The 17,780-nt window shown below is 38.3% G+C and overlaps 1 protein-coding gene and 1 non-coding gene across 6 annotated transcripts in view; one reads left to right on the plus strand and one right to left on the minus strand.

Moving 5' to 3' along the window:
* Positions 1–17,780, minus strand: part of CUL2 (cullin 2) — a 160,854-nt gene that overhangs the window by 34,774 nt on the left and 108,300 nt on the right. For 4 of the 5 annotated variants that reach the window (XM_059655987.1, XM_059655980.1, XM_059655995.1 and 1 more), the window contains 8 exons: positions 16,595–16,757; positions 12,959–13,083; positions 9,397–9,504; positions 7,957–8,016; positions 6,993–7,121; positions 6,799–6,885; positions 5,008–5,160; positions 4,453–4,530 (listed from right to left, as the gene is read on the minus strand). In XM_059655987.1, the coding sequence (XP_059511970.1) occupies positions 4,453–4,530; positions 5,008–5,160; positions 6,799–6,885; positions 6,993–7,121; positions 7,957–8,016; positions 9,397–9,504; positions 12,959–13,083; positions 16,595–16,757 (903 nt within the window). The remainder of the gene's footprint in view (positions 1–4,452; positions 4,531–5,007; positions 5,161–6,798; positions 6,886–6,992; positions 7,122–7,956; positions 8,017–9,396; positions 9,505–12,958; positions 13,084–16,594; positions 16,758–17,780) is intronic. The other variant, XM_059656004.1, reaches the window with a different exon arrangement.
* On the plus strand, positions 7,580–7,682 carry LOC132224211 (U6 spliceosomal RNA). Its single transcript, XR_009450625.1, has one exon. It is a non-coding gene; the product is annotated as a U6 spliceosomal RNA (small nuclear RNA).

The following is a 17,780-nucleotide window of genomic DNA, read 5'->3' on the forward strand; positions in this document are numbered from 1 at the left end:
AAGAACTAGGAAAAAAAGAACAAAAGCAACCCAAAGTCAGTAGAAGAAAGACAATAATAAAAATTAGAGCAGAATTGAATGAAATAGAGAAAAAAAGACTACACAAAAATTTGATACAACAAACACCTAGTTCTTGAACCTTTTGAGCTCGGTGTGTCAGCATTTTGAAAAACCCTAACTTAACTCTGGTGCCGTGTCACATATAGAAATTTTTTGATATCTGCAACCATAGTAAAACAAAGACTTATATTTTTGATATTTATTTTATATATTTATATGCCATTTAACAAAGAAACATCAACCAAAAAAATGAGTTCGCGTGTCACCTCTGACATGCGTGTCATAGGTTCGCCATCACTGTACTAGAATATTATGAAACACTGTATGCCTCCAAATTCAATAATCTAGAAGAAATGTATAAGTTTCTAGAAATATATAACCATTCTGGACTAAATCATGAAGAACTGAAAAATCTAAATGGACCAATCAGTATTGAGGAAATTGAAATAACCATCAAAAACCTCCCCAAAAATAAAAGTCAAGGACCAGATGGCTTTACCAGTAAATTCTACCAAATGTTCAAAGAACACTTAAAACCTCTCCTTCTTGAACTCTTCCAAAAATTGATCAAGAGGCAATACTTCCTAACATATTCTATGAGAGCAATATAATCCTGATATCAAAACCTAGCAAAGAAATTGCAAATAAAGAAAACTACAGTCCAATATCTCTGATAAATACAGATGCAAAACTCCTAAACATAATACTAGCAAATCAAATATAATCCTATCTAATAAAAAGGGGATATGCTAATTGACCCTCACACCATCACAAAGATGATGGTGCCCACAGCCAATAAGGAGGGAATATGCTAATTGACAGTCCCATCCTCAAAGATGGCAGTGCTCAGTCCTCTCAGCTCTGCCAGGGTGGCAGGCGCATGGCAAGGCCTGCCCCCATGTGCCTGCCTCCGGAGACCCCTCCGCCACCCAGCACCAGCCCGAGGCACAGGCAAGCTTCGGATGGCGGCTGCCCAGCCTCTCAGGGCCACCCGAGGCTCAGGTAACCAGGGCCAGCCAAGGCTTGCACTGCCAGCAGTGGCAGCAGCAGAGATGTGATGGGGCATAGCCTTCCCCTGATCGTCGGGTCGCCTCCCGCCCCTGAGGGCTTCTGGACTGTGAGGGGGGGGGGGCTGGGCTCAGGGACTCCCCCTCCAGTGCATGATTTTTCATGCACCGAGCCTCTAGTAGTACATAAAAAATAATACATCATGACCAAGTGGGGCTCATTCCAAGGGCACAGGATGGTTCAACATATGCAAATCAATCAATGTAATACACTACATCAACAAAAGAAAGGATAAAAATCATATGATCTTATCAACTGATGCAGGAAAAGCATTTGATAAAATATAACACCATTTATGATTAAAACACTCAATAAAAAAGGAATAGAAAGAATGTACCTCAACAGAATAAAGGTCATATATGATAAACCCTCAGCTAATATCATAGTTACTGGTGAAAAATTGAAAGCTTTGCTTCTTAAGATCAGGAACAAGACAAGGATGTTCACTCTCACCACTCTTATTCAACACAGTGCTGGCAGTCCTAGCCAGAGCAACAAGGCAAGAGAAAGAAAAAAATGGCATCCAAACAGGGAAGAAAGATGTAAAACTATCAGTTTTTGTGGATGATATGATTCAGTATATAGAAAACTCTAAAGATCCCACCAAAAAACTATTAGAAACAATAAGCAAATACAGTCACGTTGCAGGATACAAATTCAATATGCAAAAATCCATTGTCTTCCTGTATACTAAACATAAAACTTCAGAAAAAGTGAAGAAAAAAAAACACACAAAAAAATTCCTTTTGCAATTGCGACGAAAAGAATAAAATACCAGCAATAAACTTAACAAAGAATGTGAAAGACCTATATGCTGAAAATTACAAAGCATTATTAAAAGAGATTGAAAAAGACACAATAAAATGAAAAAATATCCCGTGTTCATGGATTTGGAAGAATCAACATAGTTAAAATGGCCATATTACCCAGAGCAACATACAGATTTAATGCAATCCCCATCAAGATCCCCAATATAATTTTTCAAAGAAACAGAACAAGAAGTCAGATCTGTATGAAACCACAAAAGACCCTGAATAGCCAAAGCAATCCTGAGAAAAAAGAATGAAGCTGGAGGTATCATGCTAACTGACTTCAAATTATACTACAGAGCTACGATAATCAAAACAGCATGGTATTGGCAGAGAAAGAGACACACAGATCAATGGAACAGAGTAGAGAGCCCAGCTATTTTGACAAAAGAACCAGAAACACACAATGGAGTAAAGACAGTCTCTTCAATAAATGGTGCCAGAAAAACTGAAAAGCCACATGCAAATGAATGAAGCTGGATTACAGTTTGTCCCTTGTACAAACATTAATTCAAAATGGATCAAAGACTTAAATATAAGACCCAAAACAATAAGTTATATAAAAGAAAATATAGGTAACAAACTTATGGACCTTGTTCATAGAGAATATTTTATGAACCTGACCCCAAAGGAAAGGGAGTAAAGGCAAAAATAAATGAATGGGACTATATCAAACTAAAAAGCTCTACACAGCAAAACAAAGAGGCAGCCAACCAGATGGGAGATAATATTTGCAAACAGTAGCCCCAAGAAAGGTTTAATTCCCAAAATATATAAAGAACTCATAAAACTCAACCCCAAACAAACAACCCAATCAAAGAGTGGGCAGAGGACCTGAAAATACACCTTTCCCAAGAAGACACAGGAACAGCCAATAGATAAATGAAAAGATGTTCAATCTCACTGGCAATTAGGGAAATGCAAATCAAAACTATGAGACAGACACCACCTCACACCTGTTAGAGTGGCCATTATCAACAATACAAGCAATAACAAGTGTTTGAGAGGTTGTGGAAAAAAGGGAACCCTCATCCACTGCTGGTGGGAATGTAGACTGGTACAACTACTATGGGAAACAGTCTGGCGATTCCTCAAAGAATTAAGAGTAGAGCCCTGGCCGGTTTGGCTCAGTGGATAGTTGGCCTATGGACTGAAGGGTCTCAGGTTCGATTACGGTCGGGGGCACATGCCCGGGTTGTGGGCTCGGTCCCCAGTAGGGGGCGTGCAGGAGGCAGCCAATCGGTGATTCTCTCTCATCATTGATGTTTCTATCTCTCTCTCCCTCTCCATTCCTCTCTGAAATAAAAAAATATATATATTAAAAAAAAATTAAGAGTAGAGCTACCATATGACCCAGCAATCCTTCTCCTGAGTATATACCTGAAAACCTCAAAATCATGTGTTCGCAAAGATATATGCACCCCTATGCTCATTGCAGCATTATTCACGGTGGCCAAGACATGGAAACAACCATATTGTCCTGCGACAGAGGACTGGATAAAGAAGATGTAGTACAAATATACAATGGAATTCTATTAAGCCATAAGAAAAGATGAAATAGTGCCATTGGCAATAATGTGGATGGGCCTTGAGAACATTATGCTAAGTGAAATAAGTCAGTCAAAAAAAGCTACGAACTGCCCTAACCAGTTTGGCTCAGTGGATAGAGCGTCGGCCTGCGGACTAAAGGGTCCCAGGTCTGATTGCGGTAAAGGGCATGTACTTGGTTGCAGGCACATCCCCAGTAGGGGGTGTGCAGGAGGCAGCTGATCGATGTTTCTCTCTCATTGATGTTTCTAACTCTCTATCCCTCTCCCTTCCTCTCTGTAAAAAATCAATAAAATATGTTTCAAAAAAAAAGGCTACAAACCATATGATTTCATTCATATGTAGGATATAAAACTGAAACTCATGAACAAAAACAGCAATGTGGTGGTTGCCAGAGGGAAGGGATTGTGGGTAGAAGAGAGTCCTAATATATGGTGACAGGAGAAGATCTGACCATGGGCACCAGGTGCAATATACACATCTTGTAACATAGAAACTCACACCTGAAACCTGTATGTTCATGCTGACCAATGTCACCCCAATAAATTTAGTTAGAAAAAATTTTTTCCCAGATATAAAAATAACTACTACAAGGGATAAATGAAGTATAAAAATGGCTCTAAATTCAAATAAAAATTAGAAAATGAGTGTTTTAAGTATTAAATTCTATACTTTCTTCTAATATCAAAAGTTTTTGTAATTTAAAACTGCTTAAGAGCTGATAATAGGTTTAACTATGAGTAAGAGTCATGTTTTGACAAAGAACTCTATGACAACCTTAGCATTTGAGTTTTAATATTAGTAACTATAATAATTTACATTCTTCCTACAAAGTACATAACTATGATTTCTGAATATATTTTTATATCACAAGCAAATAAGAGTTTGGAAAATATTCAAAGTGATATAACATGGAGACAATTATTAAAATTCTTTAGGTCTTCTAATATATATCCTGCAAACTTACCATCTGTACACTTTTTTCCAATTCCTGGGGAATCGCAAATGTAGATGAAGGAGCCTGAGTAAGAGGCCATGCGCCAGCCTAGAAGAAAATAAGTAAAATAAAAAAGTTAAACAGACAAGCATCTAACTTGTTAATAAATATTTATAAAATGATTTAAACTAAAGCACCTCTTTTTTCCTTTCTCAAAATGTTGATAAAACCCATTAGCATTACTATCTTGGCATATTTCATTCCAAATCAATATAACATATAACGTTAGAAGATACAATCCATTGATTAAAGAAAATGCAATGAGGCCTCTATTTGTTAATTGTTTAGATCAGGCTATTTGAGGGACTGGAACCAAGATGGCGGCGATATAGGCAGACGCGTCCCAGGTCGTGTCCCGGAGCAAATGGAATGAACAGCTGAAACTAGTAACACCCACACCGAATTGGCGAAATTGCTCAGCTGGTGAGAGGCTTTGCAGCCGGGAAGAGCAGAACTCCCCTGGAAAGGTAGATCAGGCTATTTGAAAAGAGTAGTAAATGCCTATAATAAAACACATATTCATACCTGTAGAACATATATTTGAAAACTAATTCCCAAATCTATTACTGTGTCTTGATTTTTGATAAAATTGTTGAACTTATTGTTGAGATCAGCACTGACACTCATATCTGTATACATCCGATGTAGCTTGCTGGTAAACTCATAACCACATGCTTGCTGTAAAAACAGTTTTAAAAAATGATTTAAAAAGAATAATAATAAACCATATTAATTAATGAGAACATGTTACTATTGCTAGTTCTATGGTCAAGGGTCTGCATATTATATTCAAGTCTACTCTTCAGGAAAATTATCAACAGCTGAATATTTTAGCATAAATATGTCTGAGCTACTACTTACTCCATCAAGGTGTAAGCTAAAATTATGCAAAAATAAACTAAAATTCAACTGCACTACAAAACTTGTACTTAAATAAATATTTCAGGTGCATTCATTTATAAATAATACAAATCTTTTGTTAAGTTAATACTGTTTATCTTGTGGATAAGTCTATATCAATATACAGAGTGTCCCAAAAAATGTATACACACTTTAATAGCTGACAGCTGTTAAATGAAAATCTACACTAATAAAAGACAAAGATGCTCATTGACTGTACCTTTGCTACACCCCAAGCCACGCCCACCAGCCAATCAGAGTGACTATATGCAAATTAACCCAACCAAGATGGTGGCCAGCAGCCAAAGAGCTGGAGCAAGCAGGAGGCTTGGTTGCCCAGGCGATGGAGGAAGCCAAGCTTCCCGCCTGCCCTGAGCCGGCTGTGGCCTCCGCTCATGGCAACAAAGTTTCAATTATAGAAGATAAATAAATCCCAGATACCTGCTTCCAGCCAACCTCCACTGGGAGCTTGGGTGGCTGGGGGACGTGGCCAGCCTGAAAATGGCCCTCAGACCCTCACCCAGACTGGTCAGGCACCCCAGCAGAACCCCCAACCCTGAAGGGGCTGTGGCCAGCCTACAAATGGCCCTCAGCCCCTCACCCAGAATGGCTAGGCACCCCAGTGGGGACCCCCACATTGAAGGGGCTGTGGCCAGCCTGCAAACAGCCATCAGCCCCTCACCCAGGCTGGCCAGGCACTCCTATATAATAAAAAGGTAATATGCAAATTGACCCTAACAGCAGAATGACTGGGAATCACTAGTCACTATGACACACACTGACCACCAGGGGGCAGACGCTCAATGCAGGAGCTGCCCCCTGGTGGTCAGTGTGCTCCCACAGGGGGAGCTCTGCTTAGCAACAAGCCAGGCTGACGGCTGCCAGTCAGCGGTGGTGGTGGGAGCCTCTCCTGCCTCCTCAGCAGCGCTAAGGATGTCCAACTGCAGCTTAGGCCTGCTCCCCGCTGGCAAGTGGACATCCCCTGAGGGCTCCAGGGTTGCCAGAGGGATGTCTGACTGCCAGCTTAGGCCAAACCCCCGGGGAGTGGGCCTAAGCCAGCAGGTGGTCATCCCCTGAGGGGTCCCAGACTGCGAGAGGGCACAGGTCGGGCTGAGGGCCCCCACCCCGAGTGCACAAAATTTTGTGCACTGGGCCTCTAGTAAAATATATTTTCATAAACACTGCCTTTATAATTATATTCTAAGTGTGTATACATTTTTAGGGGATACCTTGTATATAGAGAGATCTGTCCTTTAATACAGTATTTGCATATCCCATCATATAGATATACCATTATACATTTAACCAGTCACTGGCTGATTATTTCCTGTTGTTATATCTAATTGCTACAATGAACATCTTTTTGTGCTAGCAGAATAATTTCTATGACATTCTCAGATCAAAGGCTCACATTACCTTTAATTTATTGATCATGGCTTCTTCAGAATCCATAGACATAGATAACCCGTGAATTAAACGTTTCGCCAGCATTCTTGCGTAGAACTATATTAAGATATATTTCTAAAGGTTAATTCCTTTCTGATGACTTAAATTTCAAAAATAAATAAAATCTGACTAAACCAAATAAAACTTTTCTATTCACAACTTACCTTTTGAAAAACGTCCTTATCATCGATATATTTGAAAACAGTAATGAAGCTGGTAAGTTTGTCTTCCACTTCATTCTCAGTCATCCCCTTTGCTGATTTCTTTAGTAAGTTGTCACAGTACTTAGCAAGCTCAAATAGAAATTGACAGTATATCTTATAAAGGCCCTTCTATACATACATATGCCTCAAAAAAGGCAAAGGACAATAGTACAAAATATCAATGGATAAGGTCTCTGCCATCCTAAAGCTTATGTTTTTAAAATTATGAACATGCACTAAAGAATTTAAACTATGTCATAAGGCAAATTTTTTAAAAAACTATAAATAATTCAAAAATCTAATCAACACAGTGAACAATAAAACACTGACATAAACAACAGAAGTTTCAAAAGAACACCTAGGTGCATTTTGAGTAGTTCTATAATTTTCGACATTAAACAATTACTTTTTTTATTCTTACCACAACTTTATAATTAAGTTTTCTTTAGTTATCATCAAATTTCCTTTCAATTTCAGATAAAATAAAATCTCTATTAGAAGTAATGCAAATTATTTCACAGAAGACATACTTTAAAACCCAAACTGTACTGCTTGGGTTTTAGAAGCCTTACAAAAATTGGAACGACAGAGAAGATTAGCATGGACTCTGCATAAAGATGCACACAAATTAGCGAAGCGTTTCATATTAAAAAAATAAACAAAAAACACCAAACTTTATTAAATAAAGTATTTTTTTTCCTTCAGTTATTTCTCAAGAAAAGGCTATAGTACATAGGTCCAACTGTATTCCTTAAATAAATGCCAAATTATATATGATGTAGATAATGTTTACTTTTAATAATTTAGTTTCATGGACCTTTTTCTGAAACATGCTACAAATACAAATTAATTTAACATTCTTCTCAGTTTTCATTTTCTAATATTGATGTCCATAAGATTTTTTTTAAGTAATCATCAAACTTACCAATTCAGGAGCTTTGCAAACAGACTTGGGTTCTCTGTAATTTACAACTGACGTAAGAGCCTAAATAGAAAACAAGCCAGTAATTAACTAGTAATAGGGTATAATCTGCACATCCATAAATTATTACCCCACACAAAACACAGCATTTTGGTCATAAACTGTTAATTTTGTTTTCATTTTGAACACAGGGTAAACTCCTCTAACTGTATGCCTCATGGTAGTTATAGACCAATTATATATCCCATTCCTACTGAAAGCTATTCTTTATAACTCATTACTGATATCTGAACACAGATAAAATAAGACTACATTTTTTTTAAAAGATCTTAAAATAACCATATCAGCAATTTTCCTTTAAAGTATTCAAAAATTTGTAAAATATACTTATTTCTTTGAAATATTATTTATTCAAATAAAAATCAGCACTAAAATTATACATGTTTTTTCAGAACATGTTATAATGTTTACTAACAATTCCCCTTAGAATCATTGTTCTCATAATCATGAGAAATTCAATCTCCATATAATTTGAATATTCAATTAAACCATTTGTTGTTAATTTGAAAGTTATGTTATAATTTTGATTTTCACATTTAAATTAATTAATCTCCATATCAAGATTAGAAAGCTTGTAATTAGAAGCCTCAATCCTGAAACCGCCCTAAAGAATGAATATAGAAATAGAATTCCAATTAACCGTTAAAAAACACGAGTCCACTTACACCCAGATTTTTGATACAAATACTGTAAATGTATTTTCTCTTCCATAAGATTTTCTTAATAACATTTCTTTATTCTCTAACTTACTTTATTGTGATAATGTAGTTATACTAAATATACAAAATATGCATTAAATGACTGTTTATGCTATCAGTAAGGCTTCTGGTAATATCAGTAGGCCATTAGTAGTGAAGTTTTGGGGAAGTCAAAAGTTGTATGTGGATTTTCAACTAAAGGGGAGGGGTATCAGGGCCCTATCTTCTGAATTATCCCAGGGTCAACTGTATTTATACAGACATTCCCTGACTTAATATGATTTTACGATTTTTTTTACTTTAATATGTGAGAAAGCGATATGTATTCAATAAACTGTATTTTGAATTTTGATCTTTTCCAAGATTGGTGATATGTGGTACAATATTCTCTCCTAATGCTGGGGAGTGGCAGTGAGCCACAGTTTCCAGTTAGGTGTGTCATCACAAGGATAAATAATGATACTCTACTATGTATTTAATGTGTTACATGACTTTGCCCAACTATAACTAATGAGAGTGTCCTGAGAATGTTTAAGGTAGGTTCAGCTAAGGTAAGATGTTCAGTAGGTTAGGTGTATTAAATGAATTTTGATTTAAAATATTTCTAACTTATGATGGGTTTACCAGGACATAACACCAACATAAGTTGAGAAGTATCTGTAGATATAGTTATTATTAAAGTTACCTTATCCAATGCACTCATGAAGTGCTGATCACCATTCAAAACTGTGTTGATAAGCTGAACAAATTTACCATGTACTTCCAAAACTGACTCCACAAATAGTGTTGGCATCTAGAAATATAAAATACAAAGTTCAAAATACATTTTAAGAAGTTCAAAGATATAATTAGAGTTATTAAATAGTCATTTAATTAAGAGTAAAGTTTTTCCCAAGAAAATTCATGTTATGCAAGCACACACTTTCTCAAAAAAGTATTTTTAGCTAAAACTGTCTTGCCTAGTCAGTGTGGTTCAGTGGTTGAGTACTAACCTATGGACCAGAAGGTCACAGTTCGATTCCTGGTCACGACACATGCCTGGGCTGCAGGCTCAATCCCCAGTGTGGGGCGTGTAGTAGGCAGCTGATGAGTCTCTCTCATCATTAATGTTTCTCTCTCCCTCCCTTATCCCTTCCTCTCTAAAATAAATTTTAAAAAAATATTTTTTGGAAACTGTCTTAAAAATCTAAAACTTTAATGTTGAAATTAGCTGTCATTCAACACCAGCAATGCAGGACTATAATTCCTCTGCCAGAAGAACTCACTGAAAACACACTTCTCTCCGATGTTGGAATACTGTTTCTTAAGGGTAACAAGATACAGTCTCTGAACCACTAAGCCTATCACTTTCAAAGAGGATTATATAAACAAAAACTGCCTTCAAAGCCACTGAAGGCTGAAAGAGAGAGCAGAGCTCAAAAGCAAGTATCTGTGAAAATTGAGACCCCTGAAGTTGGGCAATCCCCCACATCTCAGCATGAAGACATACTTAGCTTTCACTCTTTTTATTTTTCCTTTTGTTAATCCTTACCCAAGGATATTTTTCCATTGATTTTTAGAGAGAGTGGAAGGGAGAGGTAGAGACACAGAGAGAGAAACATCGAAGTGAGAGAGACACATTGATTGGTTGCCTCCTACCTGTGCCCTGCCTAGGGTGGTGATCGAGCCTGCAACCAGGATACGTGCCCTTGACTAGAATCGAACCCATAACCCTTCAGTCCCTGGGTCAATGCTCTAACCACTAAGCAACTGGTTAGAGTGTGAGATTTCACTCTTTTTTTTTTCTTCTTTAAATATATTTTATTGATTTTTTACAGAGAGGAAGGGAGAGAGATAGAGAGTTAGAAACATCGATGAGAGAGAAACATCGATCAGCTGCCTCCTGCACATCTCCTACTGGGGATATGCCCGCAACCCAGGTACATGCCCTGACCGGAATCGAACCTGGGACCTTTCAGTCCGCAGGCCGATGCTCTATCCACTGAGCCAAACCGGTTTCGGCGAGATTTCACTCTTAATGGGGATAATTATATAGTACTTAAGACTTAACTAAGTCAGCTAAATTATGTGTCTATTACAAATTCATTCTCTTTTATTTCTATCTCCCAGTCCTTGACAGTAAACTCTATGCCTCTATGTCTAATATTATTTAACTAGGGGCCCCGTGCACGAAATTCGTGCACTGGGTGAGTGTGGGGGGGAGTGTCCCTCAGCCCAGCCTGCCCCCTCTCACATACTGGGAGCCCTCAGGCGTTGACCCCCATCACCCTCCAATCGCAGGATCGGCCCCTTGCCCAGGCCTGACGCCTCCGCCAGAGGTGTCAGGCTTGGACAGGGGACCCCCATCTCCCCCCCGATCACTGGCTCTGGCCCCTGCCCAGGCCTGAGGCTTCTGGCCCAGGAATCATGCCTGGGCAGGGGAGCCCCATCTCCCTCTGATCGCTTGCTCCACCCCCCGCCCAAGCCTGACGCCTCTGACCCAGGCTTCAGGCCTGGGCAAGGGGACCATCATATCCCCCCAATCCCCGGCTCCGCCCCCCACTCAGGCCTGATGCCTCGGCAGAGGAGTTGACCCTCATCACCCTCCGATCACCAATCACCGGATCGGCCCCTTGACCAGGCCTGAGGCCTCCGGCAGAGGTGTCAGGCCTGGGCAGGGGATCCCCCGCTCCCCGCGGTTGCAGGCTCCACCCCGGGTAGCGGGGACCCGCAGCTGCAGCGGACCCGCGATCGTGGGCTCCGCTTTAGGCCCAGGCAAGGGACCCCTAGCTCCCGGGACTGCCAGCTTCGACCATGCCCAGCTCCCATCGCTGGCTCCACCCCTACTTCCTGCTATCACTGGCCAGGGCGGCAAAGGCACCTGATTCTCGGATCATGGCTGGGGGGCAGGGCAAAGGCGGCCCCAGGGCCGCCTTTGCCCTGCCCCCCAGCTCTTAGCTCCCCCCTGGGTTTCCGATCACTGTCAGTGGCAGGGGGCTTCTTCCTGCTTTCCCTTTCACCTCCCTGCATTGTGCCTACATATGCAAATTAACCGCCATCTTGTTGGCAGTTAACTGCCAATCTTAGTTGGCAGTTAATTTGCATATAGCCCTGATTAGCCAATGAAAAGGGTAGCTCGTACGCCAATTACCATTTTTCTCTTTTATTAGTGTTGATACCCTGAATCTGTAAAACTAATAAAATAAATTAATAAACCCAATAAAAAAACACAGATTAACAAACATAAAAATATAACAACTAAGAGTTTATTTTTATTTTTTAAAATATATTTTTATTTATTTCAGAGAGAAAGGGAGTGGGAGAGAGAGCTAGAAACATCAATGATGAGAGAGAATCATTGATCGGCTGCCTCCTGCATGCCCCCTACTGGGGATCGAGCCCGCAACCTGGGCATGTGCCCTTGACCGGAATCGAACCTGGGACCCCTCAGTCCGCAGGCCAATGCTCTATCCACTGAGTCAAACCAGATAGGGCAATTAATAGTTTTTTTAAAAAATAGAAAACTTATGTATTATTGTGGTAGGACATAAAATCTAAGATTTGCCAAAGACAAATAAATCTACAACTAAAGTGATGAGCATCTGAATAATGTTGTCTATTATAGATTACTGCATTATAGATGACAAGTAAATAGCTCTACTTAGGAAAAAGAATATTTCATGTCATATCTATCTAATCATCAAACATCACTAGTAAAAACAAGATGGTCCAACAAAGATTTGATGATAGGAATACAATGATAGGAAAGATGCCTTTTTGTAAATAGTCATTTGATTGTCAGAGAACTCTTAAGAAAAGTGGGTATTAGGGACATGATGGTTACCGTTGGGTAGGAAGCATATATTTAGGGAAGATCATTTTAATCTAAATTTGCTTCCTGGGCTACCAAACTCAGAGTATATATAAAGAAAGCAAATTGTGAGTTCTCCATATTACCATTGATTAATTCCATTACCACTACAACTATTAGTGCCAGTTATATAGAAATACAATTATTTAAGATTGCTAAGTGAACATATCAGTATAACTAAGAAAAAGCTTATCTCATTCAATGATTTTCTAATAATTTGATTACTCCAAAATGTGTCCAATAAGCTTTACGCTTGAAACATTTTAATAAAGATGTTTAATCTATTGGCATGGTAAAACTTTTCTTTCATTGTTTAAGACAGTAAAGTAAAAACAAAAAACCTAAATGCGTGATAATCTGATTAACAGAAAATTTTCCATTTCCTTATATAACTCACATTTTCCTGAGTAAGATTACTGGTCGCTCTAAGGCCCTCATCATGGACATGATTTTGCAGCTCCTGTATCATATGAGGTAAACCAGTGGACACAGCACGGAGTAAGACATACATATTTGCCATGTCTGAGGGGGAAAAAAATTTGTATTAGATTTCCACATATTTTTTAAATATTAGGTAATATATGGCCCAAAATGCAGAATTATAAAAAGAGTATGCAGAGAAAGTCCCCCACTCCTGTCTCCCAACCACCCAGTCCTCCTTCCCATGGGAAAACAATATTGTGTTCTTTCAAAGCTCTTGCATGCACATTCAGGCAAATACATATATTCTTCCCTCTGCCCCTTTTATAAAAGAGTGTAGTGTATTTTGTGTATTATTTGCAATTGCAGAACACATTTTCACTCAGAGATCTTTTTTGTATCAGTACACTGAGCATTTCTTCATATTTTACAACTGTACAGCACTCCATTATATATCAAATTACTTAACAATTGATGGAAATTTGGTTGTTTCCAATCTCTTCATACTACAATGTTACAAATAATAGTCCTGTATATGGACAATAACATCTATGGTATAAATCCCTAGAAGTGGTATTGCTGTGTCAAAGCTTTATCTTCTAGAAGGATCCTTCTAAACAGAGCTCCCAACAGCAGGAAGCTCCCTTGCCAACAATGTATTATCAAGCATTTTGATCTTTGCCAATGAGAAGTGAAAAATAATGTCTCAGTGTAAAGGCTTTATTTTAAACTTTTTTATTCAAGTATGTAATATACATACAGAAAAGCGTATAAACCAAAAGTGCGTATCTCAATAAATTATCACAAGTGAACACAAACACACCCCTTCAAGTAATCACTACCCAGGGTAAAAAACAGACATTACCTACACCTAGAAGTCCCCTTCACACCTCTTCCCAATCATTACTCTTCTTGCTCTTCTGCAAAGGTAATCACTATCATAAGTACTAAACCAAAGATTACTTTTGCCTGTTTTGAACTATCTATAAAAATGGAATCAATACAATTCTTTCATGTTTACTTCTTTTGTTCAACATGTTTATATGTATATTGCTTTATGTAAATGTAATTTGTTCATTTTCACTCTTCTGTTATATCCCATTGTATGAATATACTGTACTTCATCCATTCTATTATTATTGGACATTTGAGTTGTTCCATTTGGCTATTACAAAAAATGCTCCTATGAACATCAACACTAATAAAAGAGAAAAATGGTAATTGGCGTACGAGCTACCCTTTTCATTGGCTAATCAGGGCTATATGCAAATTAACTGCCAACTAAGATTGGCAGTTAACTGCCAACAAGATGGCGGTTAATTTGCATATGTAGGCACAATGCAGGGAGGCGAAAGGGAAAGCAGGAAGAAGCCCCCTGACACTGACAGTGATCAGAAACCCAGGGGGGAGCTAAGAGCTGGGGGGCATGATCGGAGAATCAGGTGCCTTTGCCGCCCTGGCCAGTGATAGCAGGAAGTAGGGGTGGAGCCAGCGATGGGAGCTGGGCATGGTCGAAGCTGGCAGTCCCAGGAGCTAGGGGTCCCTTGCCTGGGCCTAAAGCAGAGCCCATGATCGTGGGGCCGCTGCAGCTGCGGGTCCCCGCTGCCCGGGCCGGACGCCTCAGCCAGAGGCGTCAGGCCTGGGCAAGGGGCCGATCCTGCGATTGGAGGGTGATGGGGGTCAACGCCTGAGGGCTCCCAGTATGTGAGAGGGGGCAGGCTGGGCTGAGGGACACTCACCCCCCCCCCACACACACACCCAGTGCACGAATTTCGTGCACCGGGCCCCTAGTTTTTGTATATATGTGCATACTCTTTTGCCGGGGAATTATATGTATAGGAAAGGGATGGCTTTCATATATTCAACTTTAGCAGTTAATGCCAGTTTCAAAGTGGTTGCATCAATTTATATTATCAGCCCAGTGTATAACAAGTTCCCACTATTCCACATGCTTCCCAACACTTATTACTATTTTAGATTTTTAGAAAGAGAGGAAGGGATAGGGAAAGAGAGAAACATCGATGTTAGAGTGAACACCAACTGCCTGCTCCTGCACAGCCCCTACTGGGGATCAAGCCCAAAACCCCTGCATGTGCCCTGACTGGGAATCCAACTGACAACCTTTCAGTGCATAGGATGATGCCCAACAAACTGAGCCACACGGACCAGGGTCCAACACTTATTATTTGTAATTTTTAAATTTTCTATCAAAATGTAAGTATTGATAGCTTAGTGTGGTTTTAATTTGCATTCTCCTATTTTAATGAAATTAAGTGCCTTTTTATGTTTATTGGCCATTTGGATATCCTCTACTCTCCTGTGCCTGTTCAAATTTGTTGGCCATTTTATATTTGGACATAAACCTTTTGTAGTTTCAAATAAGAAGATGTAGTACATATATACAATGGAATTATATTTATTATATAATTTATATTATATATATTTGCCCTATGACTATCTTTTGATGATCCAGAGTTCTTAATTTTAAGGCAGTCCACTTGATCAATCTTTCCTTGTGGTTAGTGCTTTTTGTATTTTACTTAAAATATCTTTCCCTATTTCAAGGTCATGAAGTTATTCTCCTATGTTATCTTCTAAAATTATTACTGTTTTACATTTAGATCAAAAGCCTACAATGACCCTGGCCAGTGTAGATCAGTGGTTAAAGTGTCGGCCTGCACTCCGGAGTTTCAAGGGTTCCATTCCAGGTCAAGAGCATGTACCTGGGCTCCAGGTTCAATTCCTGACTCGTGTGAGAGGCAACCAATCAATGTGTCTCTCTTACATATCGATGTTTCTCTCTCTCTTTCTCCACTTCCCTCCTTCCTTCTACTCTTTCTAGTTATCTATGGAAAAAATATCCTCACTCGTTGGGTGAGGATTAAAAAAAGCTTACAATAACTTGATTTTGTACATGGTGTCTGGGGTAAAGATCAAATTTCACATTTTTCTAAATAAATATCCAGTGGACTCAGCATTACGGGTTGAAAAGACTATTATCTTTCACCCAATAGTCTGCAGTGCCCCTTTTGTCTTAAATCAAGTATTTTCATTTTTAATTATTTATTTAATAGAAACCACAAGAGAAAGTTCATTCAGAAAGTTAGAGAGGTAGAAGAAATGGGCTTACAAAACAAGTTACAGAAGCAAAAAAGGGCCCTTGGAGCTTAAGGAGAAAGAGAGAGGTGAGGAAAACGCACCTGGGAAAAGGTGCTGGCATGCTCCATAGAGAGAACTGCTATATTTTTATTTTGTCTACCACCTATTTTGGGTGAGATTGTGCACCTCTATATATTTAAAATTCATTTATAATTCCCTTTTATATTCTTTGCCTTTTTCCTACTGTTATTAAAATTCTTAATGTATTAAGGAAATTAGCCCTTATGATACATAAAAATGTGCAAACCTATTTTCTCAGGTTTTTCTTTTAGTTTAGAATGCCCTTTGTGAATATACTTTTCCAAAATAGTCCTTTAAAATAAATTATTAATAAGGCATACCAAATATTTTAGAGATTATAACTATAATATACTTGAAATCTAAGTTAACTTGACTATGTAAAAAGTGGTTTATAATTCTATTTTAACTTACATTTATATTTCGTGTCACTTACCATTTTTTTTCTCTTGTCGAATGATATTATGACATTCGGCATGTAAGAACTGTAAGTGGTCTGCTACCATTCGTTGCTGACATTCATGAATCACTTTAGTATATGAACTTGGGTGCAAGTATTTTCGACATCGAATTTCTTCATCTTTTAATCTACCTAGAACCTTTAGAAATATATTGTTATAGTCATAAACTACCAGGAGAAAAAAATTGTAATATCAGTAAGTAGCTTAGGTAGCCTAATTTAATGGCTCAGCTAAACATGGTCAAGTAATGAATAAGGATTACATAACCAATTTAAACCCACATTACATAAATCATTTCAAATTTTATTTAAGCTACTAGCTGTCACCTATATTTCACCACAGTCTTATGAAAAAGAACTAAAGTTATGTAGTCTACATTTTGTCTTCATTTACTGATCCCGATCATCCTATTATATTGACAACCTAACATGCAACAGGAAAAGGGAGTAAAGATTATTAAAAACCCAAACAGGTGGCCACTTTATAAATATCTAATTATTAATCTAAAAATAAGTCACATTAACTGGATCAAGTAGATTAATTATTTTATGTTGGTTCCTCATAAATGGTATGAATATCATAGTTAACTAGCACAGTAAAGATTTCATTAAAATTTTTGAAAGTCAAAATATATTTAGGCATAGTTAAACATGTCAATCAAGACTTTTATTAAAGTTTTTCCTACATAAAAAGCACTGAGCTACAAACAATACACTGGTTAACATTAACAAGAACTAATAAAGATAACAGCCAGAGAATTGGGCTAATTTCGACCTCAAAACAAAACTACATTTGCAATGAAAATCATGCCAGCACAGAATATGCATACGCAAATGTTTAAATTTGAAACTATTCTGGCCCTGACTGGCACTGTTCAATGGTTAGAGCATTGATGGCGAACCTATGACACGTGTCAGAGGTGACATGCGAACTCATTTTTTTTGGTTGATTTTTCTTTGTTAAATGGCATTTAAATATATAAAATAAATATCAAAAATATAAGTCTTTGTTTTACTATGGTTGCAAATATCAAAAAATTTCTGTATGTGACACGGCACCAGAGTTAAGTTAGGGTTTTTCAAAATGCTGACATGCCGAGCTCAAAAGGTTCGCCATCACTGGGTTAGTGTGTCAGCCCATGCACTGAAGGATCTTGGGTTT

Source organism: Myotis daubentonii, chromosome 1 (genome assembly GCF_963259705.1).
Source record: "Myotis daubentonii chromosome 1, mMyoDau2.1, whole genome shotgun sequence".
Classification (NCBI taxonomy): domain Eukaryota; kingdom Metazoa; phylum Chordata; class Mammalia; order Chiroptera; family Vespertilionidae; genus Myotis; species Myotis daubentonii.